Source organism: Phocoena phocoena, chromosome 10 (assembly GCF_963924675.1).
Source record: "Phocoena phocoena chromosome 10, mPhoPho1.1, whole genome shotgun sequence".
NCBI classification, from domain to species: Eukaryota; Metazoa; Chordata; class Mammalia; order Artiodactyla; family Phocoenidae; genus Phocoena; species Phocoena phocoena.
Genome location: NC_089228.1, coordinates 27,548,207 through 27,570,338, shown reverse-complemented (window position 1 = coordinate 27,570,338; position 22,132 = coordinate 27,548,207). Strand labels below are relative to the sequence as shown.

The following is a 22,132-nucleotide window of genomic DNA, read 5'->3' as shown; positions in this document are numbered from 1 at the left end:
ATGTATACTGTACATTGTAAATATACATATATATTATAAAGAAGAAAAGGAAGGCGAAGCCGCAGAGCTTCTTATAGTTGTAAGCTTAGCATGCATAGTTACCACATTCCTCATAAAATAATAACAATAACAACAGTAATGAAGGTAATACTTATTGGGCGCCTTTCGTGCATCAGGAATTATTCCAAACACTTGATCTGTAGTAGCTCAGTCAATAGTAGTAACCAGGGCTTCCCTGGTGGCGCAGTGGTTGAGAGTCCGCCTGCCGACGCAGGGGACACGGGTTCGTGCCCCGGTCCGGGAGGATCCCACATGCCGCGGAGCAGCTGGGCGCATGAGCCATGGCCGCTGAGCCTGCGCGTCCGGAGCCTGTTCTCCGCAATGGGAGAGGCCACAACAGTGAGAGGCCTGCGTACCGCAAAAAAAATAATAAAATAAAATAGTAGTAACCAAAACCACGTGAGGTGGGTAATGATGTTAGCTCCATTATACATGTAAGAAAACCAAAGCACAGAAACAGTAAATACTCTGAGGTCACACATTTAGCAAGTAGAGTTTAAAAACAGAGTTTGTAACCCAGGTAGTGAGTGGAAGCGTTTTGTATTTGGAGAGTAAGGCACAGGCCAGAACATTAGGACTCCGCGGTAAGAATGGGAGGCTTTTTAAAGGTATTAAACAGAGGTGTGTGCTGTGATCTCATGTACATTTTTGAAGGTTCGCTGTGTGGATATTAACTAGATCTAGAAGAGTCAAAGAGATTACACACCAAAAGTGTGGCCCCGTGAGAGGCCAGAGAGACACAGCTTTGAAGTTTGTTCTATGACTCCAGCGTTACACGGGGCTGCCATGTGGCACCGCTGTCAGAGGCACCTTCCTATTGTCATCTGCTCTGTAAATGGCATCCCATGGAATCCAGCCAAGTGGAGGTCCGGGTGGTGGCCAGGTTCACCTTTGGCGAGTTTGGGTCTCGAGCCAAGGGTAAGGACCAAGGGACAACCTCTGGCCCAGATGATTGCTGATCACCTGCCAAAGTGAAAAGTATATAGGCTCCCCTTGCCAATCCGGGGATCATGGAAGTTTCCACTCAATGGCCAATCATGCCAGTTACCAACAGGAGAGGCCACTGGCAATTTTCACTCAATTCAGAGGAATGACGGAGTTGTAGTAAACGCTGCCAACCTACCAAAGGACGTTTGATGAGTCTACTAAGCTTGTCCTCCTTTTTCCTCTTTTATGAGACTGTCAACAGAAGCTATGATCCAGGGGACAGTGTAATATCGCCCAGGTCATCAGTTCGCTCTCAGAACCATCACATACTTCCTTTGAAATCTTCGGGCAAGTTGAGTTAATGACAAGGATGTGAATGAGCTTTTCAGCCATAGCGTGTCATTAAGCTTGTAAGAGCAACTTAGGCGAAAGCATTTTTGTGTTAAATTCAGAACCTACCTCTTTTTACATTTATATGACTAATTCTTTCCTGAGGATCAGAAATAAACTTTTAGGAGAACTAAATGCTAGCTGTGAAAGAAGCAAGTATTTGAGAGAATAAGCAAACCTTCGAGTCACATTGCTGAGGGTCTCCCAGGCCATCCTTTCCTGGCATCTCAGAGATGAAAGTATTTCAGGACAGATGGTTAGTCTCTTCCAGAAAATTTCTGGTCTTAACTTGCTATGTGTGGCAGCCCAGTCCATTTTTCTAAAAAAATCACCCTGAAAGTTAAGGAATTCCTCCCTCTATTCAACTCACGTCTCTAAGGCTTTAATTTTAACCAGTGTCCTCTTATTTGGCCTTCTTTGGACATGGAGAAGAGCTGGTCAGCATCTTTCACATACAAGGGCCTTCAATCAAATTACTCCTTACTCGCTTTTTCTTCACACTAATAAACAATTCCACTTCCTTTAACCTTTCCACACAGGATTTACCCTCCATCCCTTTAATCATTTTGGTTGGTCTTTCCCTAGACTGTCTCCAGAGGGTCTTTGTTAATCCCTTTCATGTAATTTTAAGAAGTTCTTTTCTCTGAGGAAGTATTGAAATCTTCTCTCGTTTTTGGAGGCATTCAATTCTGATTTTGGTAGTCCTATCCAGTGAGTACACCTTGCTAGGTTGAGTTGATTTTTCCTTTCAGCACCTCCAGTTATTTTCATCTGAGTGGGTCACCTTTGGACAGAGTAAACGGCCCAGTTTTCTTAGTTTTTCTGCTTTTATTGCCTTTCTCCCTTCATTATAAATAAAAAGGGAACATCAGAAGGAAGAATGGGAAGAAAGGCAAATTCTAAATAGCAACGATGTGAGTTGTTAGAAGAGAAGTTACATGAATTGTAGAAAAGTAGAATAATAGGGAAATAACGGGCTACTTTTGCTTTCAGGCTGGTTGAGAGACCACCCTGCTTCTATTACCTCGATGAAAAAGCAGAAAAGGCTTCATGGTTTATTATCACTTTCTGTGTGCAGGAGAATTGGAGGGGAGGTGGAATGATAAGTGCATTCATATACTTAAGTTATTTTTCTTGGCTATGTAAATTCATTGCCTTCTCATGCAAAGAGAGGGCGTGTCAGACTGGAAGCAGGTCATTCCCTGTGTCATTCTCTGAGGCTGTTTGAGAAACACAGGGGTTAGTTCTAGGCTTCGAGACCCCCATCCAGAAATCCAGGTCTTAATTCTCTTGTTATCTTATCGTTGGCCTTAGCCACCTCCTGATCCCAGAAGTTTAGGGCAGCCACTCCACGCCTGCTTGGGAAGTGTTTTTCTCACACCGTCCCACCTTGTAATTCTCTCCTGCAGAAAGCCTTCTGACTTGGCATTCAAGGAGCCAGATGGGCCAGAAGAAGTTCAGTTTCTCTCTTCTTTACTTCATTTTCTTCCCCCAGCTCAAGGAGTTGGTATTTTTGGTGGCTGGGCATTTTACGTTACACTCCATTTCTTTGGTGACAAGAATAACTTTGTGGTCCATTGAGAACAAGTCGCTGTCACTTGGCCCCTGCTCTCTTCCTCTTATATAATAGAATGACCCTTTTTTCTCCCCCCCACAGTAAGCAGAATGTTGAAGGCTGCAAAGAATCCTTTTTGATAATAAAAATATGATCCTGGAGTGCTGATTTTTTTTCTTTGCTTTTCCATAAAAGTTTGGACAGTAGTCTTATGGGAAATGCGTCCTGATAATAATAATGATGGGGGCTTCCCTGGTGGCGCAGTGGTTGAGAGTCCGCCTGCCGATGCAGGGGACACGGGTTCGTGCCCCGGTCCAGGAAGATCCCACATGCCGTGGAGCGGCTGGGCCCGTGAGCCATGGCTGCTGAGCCCGTGTGTCCGGAGCCTGTGCTCTGCAACAGGAGAGGCCACAACAGTGAGAGGCCCATGTACTGCAAAAAAAAAAAAATAATGATGATAGCAGCTAATCTCTACTAAGGGCTTACTGGCTGCCACATGGATTTTAATCTTTTCAACAACCTTAGGATAGGCAGTACTAGTATTGTATCTGTTTTACAGATGAGGAAACTTGAGTCACAGAAAGCTTGAATACTTTGGCTCTAATGACCCATCTGGTAAATGTTGAACTTGGGCAGTTTAACCTGCGTGCCATGGGTTTGGCAACTTTGTGACAGCAACTGCTGAACTGGATCCCTAGTGTGTAGGAAGATGCTTAGTAAGAATGAAATCGCAAATATTTACTGAGCTCTTACGCTTTAGGAACTGTTTTAAACACTGTACATGGATGGTCTCATTTAATGCTGACCCAAACCCTATCGGGTCGATGCTGCTGTAATTCTCACCATTTTATTGAGGAAGAATTGAGGCTCAGAGAAGTTAAGCAACTTTCTCAGCGTCACGGAGTGCTTGAGCCATGGAGTCAGAACTCCCACGCAAGAAGTCTGGCTCTAGAACCTGCCAGTTTCACTATAACTGTGCTGCTTCCTGTAATACTGAAGATCTTGCTGGGGGCCGGAGGGGCGGTGAGGCTGCTGCAGAAAGACTGGGCCTCTTGTCTGAGACACAAACTGCGTAAGTTCTATATACCCTCAAGTGAAGTGTTTTCCTGGTTAGTTGGCAGGACAGAAACCGCAGCCAGATAGGCCCATTGGCAGTGATTCCAGCAGGAAGCCTGTGTCCTGCTGGGTTTGTCCCACGCGGCTTTGTCGGGCACTTCCTGCCATCTTGTGTTCTTGTCACCGCTATTGGCTTTGGACCCCATAGCTTTCTAACCGATGTTCTTTTTTCTTCTTTTCTCTGGTTCTCTGTTCAGCTCGAGGCTTTTTATTCCATCTTCACCACGGAGCAACAAGACCACGTCAAGTCAGTGGAGTATCTGAGAAATAACTTTCGGCCACAGCAGGGCCTGAACGACAGGGTGGTGTCCAAGTCTGCCGTCCGTGACGCCTGGAACCACGACATGACAGACTTCTTAGAAAACCCACTGGGGACAGAAGCCTCTAAAGGTACATTTGGATTAAGTGCCCTTGCCCAGAGAAAGATTCCTTATCATAAATTACTTTAAATGAAAAGGTGTTCAGAACCGGCCAAGAATTGGAACATGCCGTTAAAAGCACGTTTCTATGCTCAAAGTGATGTCTGGATGACAAGTAGAAGCATTTGTGGGAATAACTTCAGTTAGATACTTTCAGAATCGCCCTTTTGACTAGTAACATATAGTCCTTCTCTCTGTAATTTAACTTTGTAGCATCAACCCTAACTAGTTGATGTCTTAAAGCCTTTTGGTGTCTTACTTTTTAACTGTTTCCCTGTCGTGATCAGGGGTTTGTCTCTGAGCTCAAACATCAGGACCTCAGACTTGCTCCCAACACCCCAATCTGCAGCTTTCTTACTAACTTCCATACCAGCCAAGAAGTCTCCCTCCAGCTCTCCACCCCCACCAGACATCACATGGCCTCTTTTTTTTTTTTTTTTAATTTATTTTATTTTTGGCTGCATTGGGTCTTTGTTGCTGTGGCGAGCGGGGGCTACTCTTCGTTGCAGCACACAGGCTTCTCATTGCGGTGGCTTCTCTTGTTGTGGCTCACAGGCTTCGGTAGTTGTGGCACGTGGGCTCAGTAGTTGTGGCTCACAGGCTCTAGGTGCGCGGGCTTCAGTAGTTGTGGCGCACGGGCTTAGTTGCTCTGCGGCACATGGGATCTTCCCAGACCAGGGATCGAATCCGTGTCCCCCACACTGGCAGGCGGATTCTTAACCACTGTGCCACCAGGGAAGTCCCAGATGAGGAGTTTACATCAGGAGTGAGTATAATATCTGGTAGCTCAGAATTGCTGACGTTACGACAATTACAAAGTTCTTTCCTAATAAATGGACTGAACATATGATACATAAGTTGTATAGAGAGGATGCATAGCCCTTCTTACCTAAGGAAGTTGGAGAGGATACTGGTTTTCATTGCATTAAGTTGTCAGAGTGGCCAGGATCTTCCACTGAATGGGCTTTCTCTGAATTTGAGCAGAGCCATGGACCCATCCTTAGATAGAGAGAATCGGTTCTTCATTTTACAAGGTTACAATGATCATGGTGTGTCCATTGCTGACTCTTAAGATGGGTGGATACTAAAATGTTTTGTGAGCTTTCTAGACACAGAGAGAGATGTAGATGCACTCCTCTTTCTTTTTTAAACCTACTATTGGAGTGTCACATACAGAAAAGTGCACACATAATATGCACACGACTTGATTAATTTTCACAAACTGAATATACTTGAGTAACAAACACCCAGATCAAGAAACTGATATCATTTGCTTCCCAGAAGCACTTCCTTTCCTTCACTCCTAGACACTATCCTTTCCCAGGGGTAACTGTGACCATGAATTAGCCTTGCCTCCTGGTCAATTTCATATGAATGGAATCAGTCGGTAAGTCGTCTTCTGTGTCTCGCTTCTTTTGCTTTACACGGGCTTGGAGAGTTATCTGTGCTATTACACGCAGTTGTAGTTTGTTCTTTCTTATGGTTGAATTTCATTGTATGACAGCAGCTGAATTTATTTATCCATTTCAATATACATGAATATATGGATTATTTCCATGTTTTGGTAATTATGAAAGTTCTTGAACATGGCTCTTACTGAGTATGTGGACGTATCTCTGTTGGGTATGTACCCAGCAGCAAAATGACTACCGCCTAGAGGACACACATATTTTCAGATCTGGTTAGACACTGCTGAACAGTTTCCCAACATGACTATATGTACCGCTTTACACTTCGGCCAGCAGTGTAAGATAGTTTTCTATTTTTTTAACATTTTTTAAAGGCCTAATTTACATACCATAAAGTTCAATTGTTGTGAATGTACAATTTAAGAATTTTCAATAAATTTATAGTTGTACAGCCATCAGCACATCCACTTTTAGAACACTTTCATCATCCCAGTAAGTTCCTTCGTGCCCATCTGCAATCAATTCTTTCTCCTAACCTCAATTCCAGGCCACCTCTGATTTGCTTTCGTCTTCCACTTGACATAGGGTTTTGAGATGTATACATGTTGTAGCATGTATCAGTAGCTCATTTCCTTTTATTGCTAAATAGTATCCCTATTTGTTTTTTTCAATAACAGCTTTATTGAGATTTAATTCACATACCATAAAGTTCGTTCTTTTAGAGTGTCCACTTCAGTGGTTTTTTATATTCACAAAAGTGTGTACTCATCACTGCTACCTACTTCAGAACATTTTTGTCACCCCCCAAAAGAAATTCCATACTCATTAGCAGTCACTCCTTTTTCTCCTGTCGCTCCTTCTTTCCCAGCTCTAGGCAACCACTAACGTACTTTCTGTCTCTACGGGTTTGCCTGTTGTGGAGATTTCCTATAAATGGAATTGTACAATACGCGGCTTTTTGTCTCTGGCTTCTTTCATTTAGCATCATCTTTTCAAGGTTCATCCATATTTAAGCATGTATCGAATTCCATGCCATTTTATGGCCAAATAAGATACCATTGTATGGATAGACCGCATTTTGCTTATCCATTTATCAATTGATAGATTCCAGTTTCTGGCTCTTACGAATATTGCCGCTATGAACGTTCGTGTTCACATTTTTGTGTGAACATGGGTTTTCATTTCTCGTGGATATAAACCTAGGAGTAGAATTGCTGAGTCATAGGGCAACTCTTTGTTTACATTTTTTAAGAGCTGCCAGACTTTTCCCAAAGCAGCTGTACCAGTGTACATTCCCATCGGCATTATCGGAGGGTTCTGATTTCCCCATATCCTCGCCAACACTTGTTACACATCTTTTTTATTTTAGCCATCCTACTAGGTACGAAATAGTATCTCTTTGTAGTTTTGATTTGCACTTCCCTAATGACTCATGATGTCCCTATTTGTTTTTAAATGATGTTCGTATTTGTTTTAAATTTCATAAAACCATGGTGCATGTGACCAAATGCTCCTCCTTGTATTCCCCAAGAAAATTCAGGTCATTCCATGACACCAAAGGTGGAAAGCCAGCCACAGACGCTGGCAGTCACCAGGCAGCCCGGTGTGCTTAGGTTATTGACCTTCGAGATCGGAGTAGAAAAGAGCCAGTATAAAAGAAGAGTCCCTTTCTCTTCTCCGGGCATATGCAAAAAAGATATTAGAAAAGGAAGGGTGGTATTCTGTAATCTTCAGGTGATTCGAAAAGAACAAACCCTGTCTGATTGGCATTCTCTAGCTGATCATCACTGGAAGCTTTTGGTGCCTAAGAGAGCCATGATTTTGAGCATAGAGCTGTGCATTTATGGGGCTATTGTCACAGAAGAAAGAGAAATTAATTAATTACATAGGGCAGGCATCAGTAAGCTTTTCTGGCTAAGGACCAGGTATTGGGTCATGTGATCTCTTGTTGCAACTACTCAGCTCTGCCACTGTAGCATGAAGGCAGCCGTAGACAATATATAAATAATTAGGTATAGAAAATGTCTTCTAATAAAACTTTATTTGTAAAAATAGGTGGCAGTCCAGATTTAGCCTGGGGACCATAGTGTACTGACCCCTGCTCTAGGGAATGGCTCAAACTAAGATGGTGGAACCCCATCTGAGGCTTATTTGAAGGTATTTTCACAGCGGCCGTGACTGTGGAAGTGTCCATTGGTCGGTTCTGCTTTTCCATGACACTACAAGATCCTAGGACCAATTAGAGGTTTATTAACTTGGTAACCATTCACTGACCAATCCACCTTAAGACCACTTCATCTTCCACTCCAGAAGTATAAGTGGAGCCTCTGTAGACTGAGCCCCACTTCCGTTGTTCCCTGGCTGTGATCACTGACTAGTGTTCATCGAGCAGCACAGCAGGGGATGCTTGAGTTGATGTGCCCCCACCCTGCCCTTCTGTCAGGATGATCAGACATACTAGAATAGACAAAACAGAATCAAGCCATTCAGTTCCAAGCATGAGATGCATCGCCACGTACGACACCGAAAGAAAGGGGGAAAAGTCACCTTAATATTGTATTGTTGCCAAAGAAAGATTTATAATGGATGTCATCCGTAAAAAAATAGAAAGCTTTAGTTTCCAGTAAATGGAAACAATATTTAGGCTTGGTAGATTGTTCGAGGGACATCCAATTCACCACTCTGCCCTTTGTCGGTAAATAACTTAGACAGACTTTTGGATTTAATGCGCTGTCATTTTAGTTATTCTGTAACACATCCCGGGCACATGGAAGAGCATTTCGGTGATTAAGTGCTGAATACTGTCTATTGTGAAGACTTTTGGAACAGTGAACAGAGAAAAATAACTTCCCTTCCAACAACATGAAACATATGGTTTATTAATTTAACAAAACCTGTTCAAACCACAGTGGAATCAAAACCACTTGATCTGATAATTTGATTTGATGGCTTAATTAAAGTGACACTGTATAATGTAATAAAAGCAAACGAAATGAAGAGGACAGTGGGTGGCCTTTGTCCTCTCCAGTCACCTAAGCCAACGCCGTGGTTTTTGAGAATGGTTTTTGTTTTTGCTGATGGACGGATCTCTTTGTTAGCTGCATTTTCAGCGCTAAAGATTGCTTCCTGTCTTGGTTAAAAGCAGTTTTTAAGGGCATGTACCAGTGTGTGAGAACGCCTAAATAACTAGCCTATTTTAAATCAGAACATATCGAGAAAGACCATCACATTTTCCACCCAAATTAGCAAACAAAGAAGTAAATCCACGATTGCTTTTAAAAGGAGTTTGACATTGAAATCATGGTTTTCTGCTATTTGGGGAGAAAATATTAATGTTGTTCTATTTTCAGTTTAATCATGTTCACTCACCACATTAATGAGCTTGAATTACTTTATCTTAATAAAAGAACCTCTGATATGGAACATTTAATTCCTTTATAGGCAGCTGCCCTCCCAGAAACTCTTCCAGAAAGTTAGCTTGGTACTTTTAGTAACTTCCAACACAGAAAAGTGCTAAGGAAATCACATTTTTAATGCAGCCGCCATGGAGTGGTTTTGACCTCCTTCTTTTAAAAATAACTCTTACTAGCTATTAATTTTTAACCTTGGGAGTGATTAAGAAAGCAAGCAAAAAGTAGGGCTGTTTTTTTGTAAGACTCTCCAACATCCTGGGTGCTCATGCTTTTAAAGGGCATGCCATGTTCTATCAGACATTTTTACAGGCTCAGATATCCCGTGATGACTAATTTTATGTAAATAGAGAGTTGGTGTAAGTTGCCTTTGATTGGTTGACATAAAGTTGATATTTCATAGACATTTAACATAGCATTAACTACTTTGGGCTCATGTTTTCTAGCCAGTGAGTTTCTTTTCCCGTGTCAGGCATCTTCATCTACATTGAAGCGCTTTCTCTAGGAGCTGTGCCTGGTACACCTATGCTTAAAAAGGCTGCATAGGGGTTTTCACGGGCCAGGTGCTATGCTAGCCTTTTCCGTGCATATACGGTTTATTTAATCCTCAGAACAACCTCAGCCAGGATGCACTTTCCATTTGTCAAATATTTGTTGAGCATCTACTATGAACAAGTTTTAGGCACTAGAAATAAAGCTGAACAAGGGAGAAGAGTCTCTTTCGGAGCTTAAGTTTTAGGGGGAGGAAAGAAAGAAAGCGCTCAGTGATTAAGCTCTTCAGTGTTGTTCTGCAGGTCAAATCAGGTGGTTTGCTAAGAGTGGCAGACATGGTGAGGCCAAGGGGAAGAGAGCTTCCCTGGAGAGGGTGGGTTGGTCTGGATAAGGAGCCAGCCCTGCAAACTTCTGAGAGGGAAAGGTCCTTTTGCAAAGGCCCTGAGGCATGGGAACCCGCAAGAGTGAAGTCTCAGAAGACTTTCCTTGGCAAGGCGTTAAGACTGTGTTCTTATGACAGTGGCCTTTGGAGGAGTCTAAGCAAGGCTATGGAACCATCTGGACAGGTTTTTAGACCCATCACTCTGACTGTTATGTGAAGAATGTTTGCAGAGGACCCGGGGTGGAATCTGTAAGACCCGCAGGAGGCTGATGGAAATATTCCTGGCAGGATGACAGTGGCTGGATGAGGGTGATCCCGGTGGATGTAGAAGTGATCCGTTGGGGATGGATTTTGTAACAGAGCCTCTGAGATTTACTAACACTTTGGATGGAGGATGGGTGGGGGTGAGCAGAGAGAGAAATGCAGTGTTACTGTTTCTCTTTAACAGATGAGTGGTCTGAGATTCAGAGAGAACAGGTGGTCGGTCATCCAGAGCCTCTCAGCCGGGAAATGGTAGAGCTGAGACGTCAACTGAGATCCTCTTCTGTCCAAACACAGCATTCTTTCTATTTTCCAAGGGACTGCCAGCTTCCATATGTATCCACAAGAGGTGGTCTCTGTTTTAAATGTCATCAGGTGGCTTGAGCAACACGGTTTTATTATTATCTTTCTGTGAATGAAGGCGCTTTAAAAGTCCTTGAGGCAACTGGGTGCTCTTCCTAAAGATCAAGTTTATCTTCCTGAAAGGAATCACTGGTCTCTGTCTTTCTCTGCTTGGCTTGCTTTTGGCAGGTTATCTTGGGTCCTCGGGGCAGAGGTTACTGAGGTCTTGATGACAGGGTTAGTCCCTGGGAGGGTCAGTGCACCCACTTAATGTGGATGTTGGGGCCTCCTAGGCTAAGGATGTTGTGCATCCTTGAATCAACAGGACCTAACACAGCACCTAAAATATAGTAGGTATACGGTCATTGTTCATTAAATGAATGAATGGGGAGACAATATAAGGGGCAAGGGGTAAGAATCTAGACTTTGGAGTCAAGCAAACCTGGACTCAAATTCCACGCCAATCATTTACTTCTGCACATCTGTGCTCTAGTTACTATCTAAGCCTCAGTTTCCTTTCTGTAAAATGGAGCTAATAATCACATCCCCTTCCTTGGCTTGTGGCCTTTTAAGTGAGCCAGTATAGAGAACAAATAGTACAGAGCCCGGGACATGGAAAGTACTCTGCAACTAATTGTACTTCCTTGTCTGTAGGTCAGCATTGGCTTTCAGGACAACCTGTTACATGTGACATGATCACTGGAGAACACATTTCAAAACCAGGGGACCACATTCTCTTCCTGGTAGAAATGCGAAGCCAGATTGTCTGAAATAGTTAGAACCTTTCCAGTGAATCCCACGGCCCATAGCATGGTCCACATGTCCTGTCCCCCTCCCCAACCCCACCTTCGTATCCTGCACCTCAGTCCACCAGCCGCACTTGCAGTTCCAGCAGCCTCTTCCCTGGAAGGCCCCGGCCTCACCTCTGCGCATCATCCATCCCTTGTCAGCCTTCAAGGCTCAACTCAGTGGTCCTTCCCCATGAAGTTTCCTGGCTGCCTTGGCCCAGACACTGTCGGGGCACCAGTACCTTTCTTTTGTAGCATTCTCAGCGTTGGAATTTTACATTCATTTATGTATTTTTTTTCCCCTAATACCTAACTCTCCCACTACCTTGTAAGCTCATAAAGGGTAAAACTGTTTTTTTTTTTTTCTCTTTTCTTTGTTGGAGAGAGGGTACAATGCTCACTGTTGGCGCCTTAGTAAATATTGGACTGGAGGGAATGATGATGGTTGGATGGTTGGATGGATGAATGGATGGATGGATGGATGGATGGATGGATGGATGGATGAAGCTAACCCACACATGCCAGGTGGCCAGGAGGAAAAAAGATTCTTGCTACAAGACTTGGCACAGTTGAGGCATTTATGATCTAGCCCAGGCTAGGTGCTCTAATGGGAGGAGCGAAACCAGGCATTTGGGAGTAGGATTCCCCACCTCTCCCAGTACCTGAAATCAGAGAGGCTCCTAGGATTTGGGAAGCCATCTTCCAAATCCATTTGACCATAAGCCACTTGGATGGAAGTGTTGGTATCAAAGCACCGTGGAGAGAGGGCTTTCCTCTCTGTCCCAAGGAACAGCCACGTTTCCCAACCACTCCACCACTCCTAAAAGCAGAGAAAGGGAAGCACTGAAAGAGGCAGGCACTGTTGTCAGGAGGCTCCCAGGCAGAACCACGTTATGGCTTGGGACCCGTTGAGCTGATATTGTTAACAGATGCCAGGGCCCGCCTATTGTTTACACACTTTATAAATATCACCTAATTACTTAATCCTCTGTCTCCAGGCAGGTAGGCAGAGTTTGATCTTCAGGGCCGACTTAGGCACCCTCCTATGGCTTCAGCTTTTCTCTGCTCTCCAGGAAAATCTTCCCTGACACTGGGTTTGCTTGTGTGAGCACCATGGTGCTTATGAACTGCAATCTGGAGATTACTAAAGGCCACCAGCATCCCTCCTCCCAGAGGGACACACTTCCCCTTTCTGTCGCCAGCGAATGTTCACGGCCCACGGAGCGGGAAGCTCCGAGATGCTTGCCTGCATCTCCCTGTCCTCAGGGTCATAGGAATCACGGTGGCTGGGAGGCAGACAATTTATCTTCTCCATTCTTCCCACTGATTCTTCTGTAAACCAGCACAGGCTGGTCGAGGTAGTTTTTCTTCAGGTTCAAGGAACATGGGCCGAACCCTTGGCTTTCTTGGGTGCAAGCAATGTTGTGACCTCCCCAGTCCTTGAGACCGTGTGTAAAGGCACAGAGGGGGAGACCATGATGAGGCCTCTGGGGTCATCTTTTTTTCTTCTAAGCACAGCCGGGGGTCATCACAGTTGCCCGCTTCTCTCCTGGGCCCGCTCTGGACTGGTTTTGTGATTCCAAAGCACTGGCTTGGACCGAAATGAGTGTCTGGGCTGTCCCATGTCACATCTGTGCCTGTGTAGACAAGGTGCCGTCTGTACATCTGACACTAGGGGCTAACAGGTATCATCTATCAAGTGCACAGAGCCCCCTGGTTTCAATGCAAAGGCTTCCAGGAAGAGAGGAGGCTTCTCCATGAGGAGTGCACTGAGCATCTCAAACTGTTGGTCTTCACCAGCCAGCTAGAAGCCCAGTTCCTCAGACCATAAGGATCCGTATGCCTGGGGTGGCCAGGAGGCCAGGGTGGCTCTGTCCCTCCCAAGTGCGGCACAGGTGATTTCCCACTGAGGCCCACTAGGGGCGCTGCTTATTCGCAGCCTAGTCTCTCCAATTTAAGTGGCAGGCTCCCTGATCTCTTGGGTCCTCTTGACCAAGCCTCAGAGGCACTGCTTGAGGCCAGTCCCCAGGTGTGGAAGATCCTGGAACCATGCCAGAGAGGGCCATCCTTACCAAATGACCCAGGTGCCACATCTAGGGGTTGAAACAACGTTGGCATTTAAACAATGGAGCTCATCCAATGGCCTCACTGAACCAGAACAAGTAAGAGAGGCAGGTGTCAAGGAAGAATCAGAAATTCAAAGCTAGCAAGGTGAATGTCGGGAGACATTAAAAGGAGAACGCTCCTTTTAAATATAGTGGGTCCCTAAGTGATACCTAATTCTAAGAGAAAAATTATTTTAAGGACCAAATTGAAACAAAGGACGTGGGCATCTTGGCCTATTGAGTCACTGTCATCTAGAATCAAGAATTTAAACAAAAGCCTGGCTAAACCCGTCAGTTTGGGTCACTAGTTGATCTCTTTTTTTTTTTTTTTTTAACATTTAATCACTTTTTTTACACAGCAGGTTCTTATCAGTCATCAGTTTTATACACATTAGTGTATACATGTCAATCCCAATCGCCCAATTCATCCCACCCCCCACTGCCACTTTCCCCCCTTGGTGTCCAGAACTTTGTTCTCTACATCTGTGTCTCGGTTTCTGCCCTGAAAACCGGTTCATCTGTACCATTTTTCTAGGTTCCACATATATGCGTTAATATACAATATTTGTTTTTCTCTTTCTTACTCACTTCACTCTGTATGACAGTCTCTAGATCCATCCGCGCCTCAACAAATGACCCGATTTCCTTCCTTTTTATGGCTGAGTAATATTCCATTTTATATATGTACCACATCTTCTTCATCCATTCGTCTGTCGATGGGCATTTAGGTTGCTTCCGTGACCTGGCTATTGTAGATAGTGCTGCAGTGAACACTGGGGTGCATGTGTCCTTTTGAATTATGGTTTTCTCTGGGTATATGCCCAGTAGTGGGATTGCTAGATCATATGGTAATTCTATTTTTAGTTTTTTAAGGAACCTCCATACTGTTCTCCATAGTGGCTGTATCAATTTACATTCCCACCAACAGTACAAAAGGGTTCCCTTTTCTCCACACCCTGTCCAGCATTTGTTGTTTGTAGATTTTCTGATGATGCCCATTCTAACTGGTGTGAGGTGATACCTCATTGTAGTTTTGATTTGCACTTCTCTAATAATTAGTGATCTTGAGCAGCTTTTCATGAGCTTCTTGGCCATCTGTATGTCTTCTTTGGACAAATGTCTGTTTAGGTCTTCTGCCCACTTTTGGTTTGGGTTGTATGAGCTGTTTATATGTTTTGGAGATTAATCCTTTGTCCGTTGATTCGTTTGCAAATATTTTCTTCCATTCTGAGGGTTGTCTTTTTGTCTTGTTTATGGTTTCCTTTGCTGTGCAAAAGCTTTTAAGTTTCATTAGGTCCCATGTGTTTATTTTTGTTTTTATTTCCATTACTCTAGGGGGTGGATCAAAAAAGATCTTGCTGTGATTCGTGTCAAAGAGTGTTCTTGCTATGTTTTCCTCTGAGAGTTTTATAGTGTCCAGTCCTACATTTAGGTCTTTAATCCATTTTGAGTTTATTTTTGTGTATGGTGTTAGGGAGTGTTCTAATTTCATTCTTTTACATATAGCTGTCCAGTTTTCCCAGCACCACTTATTGAAGAGACTGTCTTTTCTCCATTGTATATCCTTGCCTCCATTGTCATAAATTAGTTGACCATAGGTGTGTGGGTTTATCTCTGAGCTTTCTGTCTTGTTCCATTGATCTATGTTTCTGTTTTTGTGCCAGTACCATATTGTCTTGATTACTGTAGCTTTGTAGCATAGTCTGAAGTCAGGGAGTCTGATTCCTCCAGTTCCGTTTTTTCCCTCAAGACTGCTTTGTTTATTTGGGGTCTTTTGTGTCTGCATACAAATTTTAAGATTTTTTTGTTCTAGTTCCGTAAAACATGCCATTGGTAATTTGATAGGGATTGCATTGAAGCTGTAGATTACTTTGGGTAGTATAGTCATTTTCACAATGTTGATTCTTCCAATCCAAGAACATGGTATATCTCTCCATCTGTTGGTATCATCTTTAATTTCTTTCATCAGTGTCTTATAGTTTTCTGCATACAGGTCTTTTGTCTCCCTAGGTAGGTTTATACCTAGGTATTTTATTCTTTTTGTTGCAATGGTAAATGGGAGTGGTTCCTTAATTTCTCTTTCAGATTTTTCATCATTAGTGTATAGAAATGCAGGAGGTTTCTGTGCATTAATTTTGTATCCTGCAACTTTACCCAATTCATTGATTAGCTCTAGTAGTTTTCTGGTGGCATTTTTAGGATTCTCTGTGTATAGTATCATGTCATCTGCAAACAGTGACAGTTTTCTTTTCCAATTTGTATTCCTTTTATTTCTTTTTCTTCTCTGATTGCCATGGCTAGGACTTCCAAAACTAGGTTGAATAATAGTGGTGAGAGTGGACATCATTGTCTTGTTCCTGATCTTAGAGGAAATGCTTTCAGTTTTTCACCATTGAGAATGATGTTTGCTGTCGGTTGTATATGGCCTTTATTATGTTGAGGTAGGTTGCCTCTATGCCCACTCTCTGGAGAGTTTTTATCATAAATTGGTGTTGAATTTTCTTGAAAGCTTTCTCTGCATCTGTTGAGATGATCATATGGTTTTTCTCCTTCAATTTGTTAATATGGTGTATCACATTGATTGATTTGCGTATATTGAAGGATCATTGCATCCCTGGGATAAATCCCACTTGATCATGGTGTGTGATCCTTTTAATGTGTTGTTGGATTCTGTTTGCTAGTATTTTGTTGAGGATTTTTGCATCTATATTCATTAGGGATATTGGCCTGTAGTTTTCTTTTTTTGTAGTATCTTTGTTTGGTTTTGGTATCAGGGTGATGGTGGCCTCATAGAATGAGTGTGGGAGTGTTCCTTTCTCCGCAATTTTTTGGAAGAGTTTGAGAAGGATGGGTGTTAGCTCTTCTCTAAATGTTTGATAGAATTCACCTGTGAAGCCATCTGGTCCTGGACTTTCGTTTGTTGAAAGATTTTTAATCCTAGTTTCAATTTCATTACTTGTGATTGGTCTGTTCATATTTTCTATTTCTTCCTGGTTCAGTCTTGGAAGGTTATACCTTTCTAAGAATTTGTCCATTTCTTCCAGGTTGTCCAATTTATATTGCATAGAGTTGCTTGTAGTAGTCTCTTAGGATGCTTTGTATTTCTGCAGTGTCTGTTGTAACTTCTCCTTTTTCATTTCTAATTTTATTGATTTGAGTCCTCTCCCTCTTTTTCTTGATGAGTCTGGATAATGGTTTATCAATTTTGTTTATCTTTGCAAAGAACCAGCTTTTAGTTTTATTGATCTTTGCTATTTTCTTTGTTTCTATTTCATTTATTTCTGCTCTGATCTTTATGATTTCTTTCCTTCTGCTGACTTTGGGTTTTGTTTGTTCTTCTTTCTCTAGTTCCTTTAAGTTTAAGGTTAGATTGTTTATTTGAGATTTTTCTTGTTTCTTGATGTAGGCTTGTATAGCTATAAACTTCCCACTTAGAACTGCTTTTGCTTTATCCCATAGGTTTTGGATCGTCGTGTTTCCATTGTCATTTGTCTCTAGGTATTTTTTGATTTCCTCTTTGATTTCTTCAGGGATCTCTTGGTTATTGAGTAACGTATTGTTTAGCCTCCATGTGTTTGTGTTTTTAACGTTTTTTTTTCCCTGTAATTCATTTCTCATCTCATAGTGTTGTGGTCAGAAAAGATGCTTGATATGATTTCAGTTTTCTTAAATTTACTGAGGCTTGATTTGTGACCCAAGATGTGATCTATCCTGGAGAATGTTCTGTGCACACTTGAGAAGTGTAATCTGCTGTTTTTGGATGAAATGTCCTATAAATATCAATTGAATCTATCTGGTCTATTGTGTCATTTAAAGCTTCTGTTTCCTTATTTATTTTCATTTTGGATGATCTGTCCCTTGGTGTAAGTGAGGTGTTAAAGTCCCCTGCTATTACTGTGTTACTGTCGATTTCCTCTTTTATAGCTGTTAGCAGTTGCCTTATGTATTGAGGTGCTCCTGTGTTGGGTGCATATGTATTTATAATTGTTATATCTTGTTCTTGGATTGATCCCTTGATCATTATGTAGTGTCCTTCCTTGTCTCTTGTAACATTCTTTATTTTAAAGTCTATTTTATCTGATATGAGTATTGCTACACAGGCTTTCTTTTGATGTCCATTTGTATGGAATATCTTTTTCCATCCCCTCACTTTCAGTCTGTATGTGTCCCTAGGTCTGAAGTGGGTCTGTTGTAGACAGCATATATATGGGTCTTGGTTTTGTATCCATTCAGCAAGCCTGTGTCTTTTGGTTGGAGCATTTAATCCATTTACGTTTAAGGTGATTATCGATATGTATGTTCCTATGACCATTTTCTTAATTGTTTTGGGTTTCCTTTTGTAGGTCCTTTTCTTCTCTTGTGTTTCCCACTTAGAGAAATTCCTTTAGCATTTGTTGTAGAGCTGGTTTGGTGGTGCTGAATTCTCTTAGCTTTTGCTTGTCTGTAAAGCTTTTGATTTCTCCATCCAACCTGAATGAGATCCTTGCTGGGTAGAGTAATCTTGGTTGTAGGTTCTTCCCTTTCATCACTTTAAGTATATCATGCCACTCCCTTCTGACTTGTAGAGTATCTGCTGAGAAATCAGCTGTTAACCTTATGGGAGTTCCCTTGTATGTTATTTGTCGTTTTTCCCTTGCTGCTTTTAATAATTTTTCTTTGTCTTTAATTTTTGCCAATTTGATTACTATGCCTCTCAGCATGTTTCTCCTTGGGTTTATCCTGTATGGGACTCGCTGCGCTTCGTGGACCTGGGTGGCTATTTCCTTTCCCATGTTAGGGAAGTTTTCGACTACAGTCTCTTCAAATATTTTCTGGGGTCCTTTCTCTCTCTCTTCTCCCTCTGGGACCCCTATGATGCGAATGTTGTTGCGTTTAATGTTGTCCCAGAGGTCTCTTAGGCTGTCTTCATTTCTTTTCATTCTTTTTTCTTTATTCTGTTCTGCAGCAGTGAATTCCACCATTCTGTCTTCCAGGTCACTTATCCATTCTTCTGCCTCAGTTTTTCTGCTATTGATTCCTTCTAGTGTAGTTTTAATTTCAGTTATTGTATTGTTCATCTCTGTTTGTTCTTTAATTCTAGTTGATCTCTTGATATGGCCATTGGGATCACTTAAAAAGATAGCTCACGGGATCTTAGATCTTGGATGGTGTTTAGAAAAGTCTCTCAGTGCTGAGGACAGCTATAGGACTCTACATGACCCAGGTGTTTCTTCATGATAAACGAAGCCATAACATCATCTCAGCCATGGGAAGTAGGAGACTTGTCCAGCTTCAGTATAAGTGCACTGGGCATTTGCACACCTGCACCCTTGTTTCTGGTATAGACCCTTGGTCGGAGCCTATGACTAGAGCAAGGCTGCAGGAGAAGTTAAGAGGTACCATGTAGAAAGGATGCTGTGCTCAGTTAAAGGGGGATAGGTCCACTGTGCCCTTTTGGCAGGAGATCACAGCATGTTAAATCTGGAAAGGAGGGAAGGGCTTTGGGGCACATGGAATCCCACCTTCCACCCAGTGTGCTAGAAGCAGCTGTTCTCAAGTAGGGCTTGGATGATGCACACTCTGGACTTTGCCACGTCTCTGAGTGCCAAGCTGAACAGTGCTTTCCCCTGCACAGGACAGAGGCACTTCCCCTGGCCTTTAGCTCTCAGCGGCAGAGGGATATCGCATAGAAGATGGACTCCAAGGAAGTAGGTCAGGAATAACATAATGGGGGAAGTTAAACCTGCATGCTTGGAGGACTCTGGCTGCTGCTGTTGTATTTTGAGCATGTAGCTCCATCATATGCACATGTAGGAAAGTTCTCCAGTTTGCTGTCTTCCAGCGTAGTTGCCACAGAGCTTCTAACGCTCAGCTGTTGGCTGATAAGTGGAGTTGCACACCAAGGCTTGTTCGTGGGAGCGGAGGGGATACTGTGGGGTGGTGTAGAAAAGAACTCCACAGGTGTCTTAGGGAAACTTAGTTCTCCCTCCTGAGTAGGTTCTCCACCTCTTGTGTGTTTCTCCTTTACTTGTACGTGGAATCCTTCACTTCTGGTCACCAGATACGGGGGCAGGGGTTTCAGTACAACAAGCAATTCTCTGCAACACCAGCTGGGTGTCCTACAGTGTAACTCCATTCCAGCGCCGGCCTCTGTCCCACAAGACTGCTTCCACCCCCACTTCAGATGCCAGTCGCAAGTAGGAGATCCCCAAGTTACCCGTAACTTCTGTCCAGTTGGGTTACAAATTGGAGGTACCCACGATTTCCTCCTCTGGTTTGATTAATTTGCTGGAGTGGCTCACAGAACTCAGGGACGCACTTACGTACATTTACCAGTTTATTAAAGGATATGACACAGGGTGCAGATGAACAGCTGGATGAAGGGAAACATAGGGCGAGGTCTGAGCAGGTCCTGAGCACAGGAGCTTCTGTTGCCATTGAGTTGGGTGTGTTCACCCTCCCAGTGTGTGGATGTGTTTTCTTCTTTGTCTGAAGGAAACAAACACTCTAACTTGAAAAAGATATATCCACCCGCATGTTCATTGCATTATTTACAAATACCCAAGATAAGGAAACAACCTAAGTGTCCATTGATAGATGAATGGATAAAGAAAATGTGCTATCTATATAATGGCATATTATTAAGCCATAGAAAAGAATGAAATCTTGCCATTGGCAGCAACATGGGTGGACTTTGAGGGCATCGTGCTAAGTGAACTAAGTCAGACAGAGAAAGATAAATACCATGTGATCTCACTCATATGTGAAAACAAGAACCGAGCTCATAGATACAGGCAACTGACGGGTGGGGGTGGGAGAAAGGAGTGAACGGTTTTTTCGATTGTTTTCTAGTTTAAATAAACTGAATGATTGTTTTAAAGGAAATTTTAAAAAAGAATAAGAGATGCTCCTAGTATCACTTCGGAAGTTACAAGGGTTTTAGGAGCCCTATGCTGGGAACCTGGGGCAGAGACCAATATATATATTTTCTGTTATAACAGGTTAGAGCTTGCATTATTTAAGACACCTTAGATTTAAAACTTGAAAGCAGTTGCCCTAGTGCTTGGGGGAACTTGGGGTCTCCCACATCATGAGAAGGTGGTCCTCCAGCAATGTCTGGCCAGAGCTGCCCAGGGATGAACCCAGCTCCACACACTTCGCTTCCTTTGAGACCTGGTCTCAACCGTCTTCCTCCTCATTCTCTGCTCGCCAGGCCTTGCTAGTTTTCTTTCCAGTTTTCCCGCCTGAGGGCCTTTGCACGAGCTGTTTTCCTGTCTGCCATATCTAAGCCTCCTTCCTTCCTGCTCATTCTCTTTTTTTATAAATTTATTTTATTTATTTTTATCTGTGGCTGTGTTGGGTCTTCATTGCTGCGCGCGGGCTTTCTCTAGTTGCGGCGAGCGGAGGCTACTCTTCGTTGCGGTGCACGGGCTTCTCATTGCGGTGCCTTCTCTTGTTGCAGAACACGGGCTCTAGGCACGTGGGCTTCAGTAGTTGTGGTGCGTGGGCTCAGTAGTTGTGGTGCATGGGCTCAGTAGTTGTGGCTCACGGGCTCTAGAGCGCAGGCTCAGTAGTTGTGGCGCACGGGCTTAGTTGCTCCGCGGCATGTGGGATCTTCCCAGACCAGGGCTCGAACCCGTGTCCCCTGCATTGGCAGGCGGATTCTTAACCACTGCGCCACCGGGGAGGTCCCTTCCCGTTCATTTTATAAACACCTAATCAGTTCACACATCACTGTGCTCAGTAAGCCTTTCCTAACCAATCCCTCAAATCTAGGTCAGGGTGTTTATTAAACCTTTTTACAGAATTCCTATAATAGTTTCCTTAAAAGCATGTAATCACATAATCCTTACTGCCGGGAGTATCTAACCTTTTCGGTGCCATGGGCTCTTTCAGCCATCTGGTGAATCCCATGGGGGAGTGCTGCACCCTGCACTAGCACAGCTATTTCCAGCCTCCCCGTGATGGCTTGAGGGACCACGAGCTTAGTCTATATTTCTGATGGGGGAGAATGGTTACTTGGGCTGCGCCCAGTTTTCAAAGGCCTCGAAGGAGTTGGAGGCTGCTCTGGAAATTGTCAAGAGACCCACACTCTCATCTGTCATTGCGAACAAAGAAAACCAGGAAGGCAGAGGGAGTGGGAAGGAAGCTTTTTGTGCCAAGTATTGTTAACCAGGGAAGAAGCACAGACCTGAGCCGTAGTAGTGATGCATTGTGTCTGCGTGGGACAGTTTTCACCTTTTAAGCACTTTTGAGTTACCCTCCTGACCTCTTCATTGCCGTCCTGCAGATAGGAAGATAGATGTGGGAGGTGTTTGTGGCTAGAACGTATGTGGTGCTGCACCCCCGTCCCCTCTACTACAGGCTGCGTTCCAGTTCTCAGCCCTCCTCCCACCCAGGGTCCTCGGCCCAGCCCAGTGACTTGGTCTCTCTGGACCCAGTGTCTTCTTTCATCTTTAGGGGAAAGGGTGCCCTTGTGGACCGTCTGAGAGGAAGA

General features: G+C 43.4%; 1 protein-coding gene across 2 annotated transcripts in view; it reads left to right on the top strand.

Annotated features, from left to right (window-relative positions):
• Positions 1 to 22,132, top strand: part of PTPRG (protein tyrosine phosphatase receptor type G) — a 727,666-nt gene that overhangs the window by 586,066 nt on the left and 119,468 nt on the right. For both annotated transcript variants that reach the window (XM_065884517.1, XM_065884516.1), the window contains exon 8: positions 4,246 to 4,438. In XM_065884517.1, the coding sequence (XP_065740589.1) occupies positions 4,246 to 4,438 (193 nt within the window). The remainder of the gene's footprint in view (positions 1 to 4,245; positions 4,439 to 22,132) is intronic.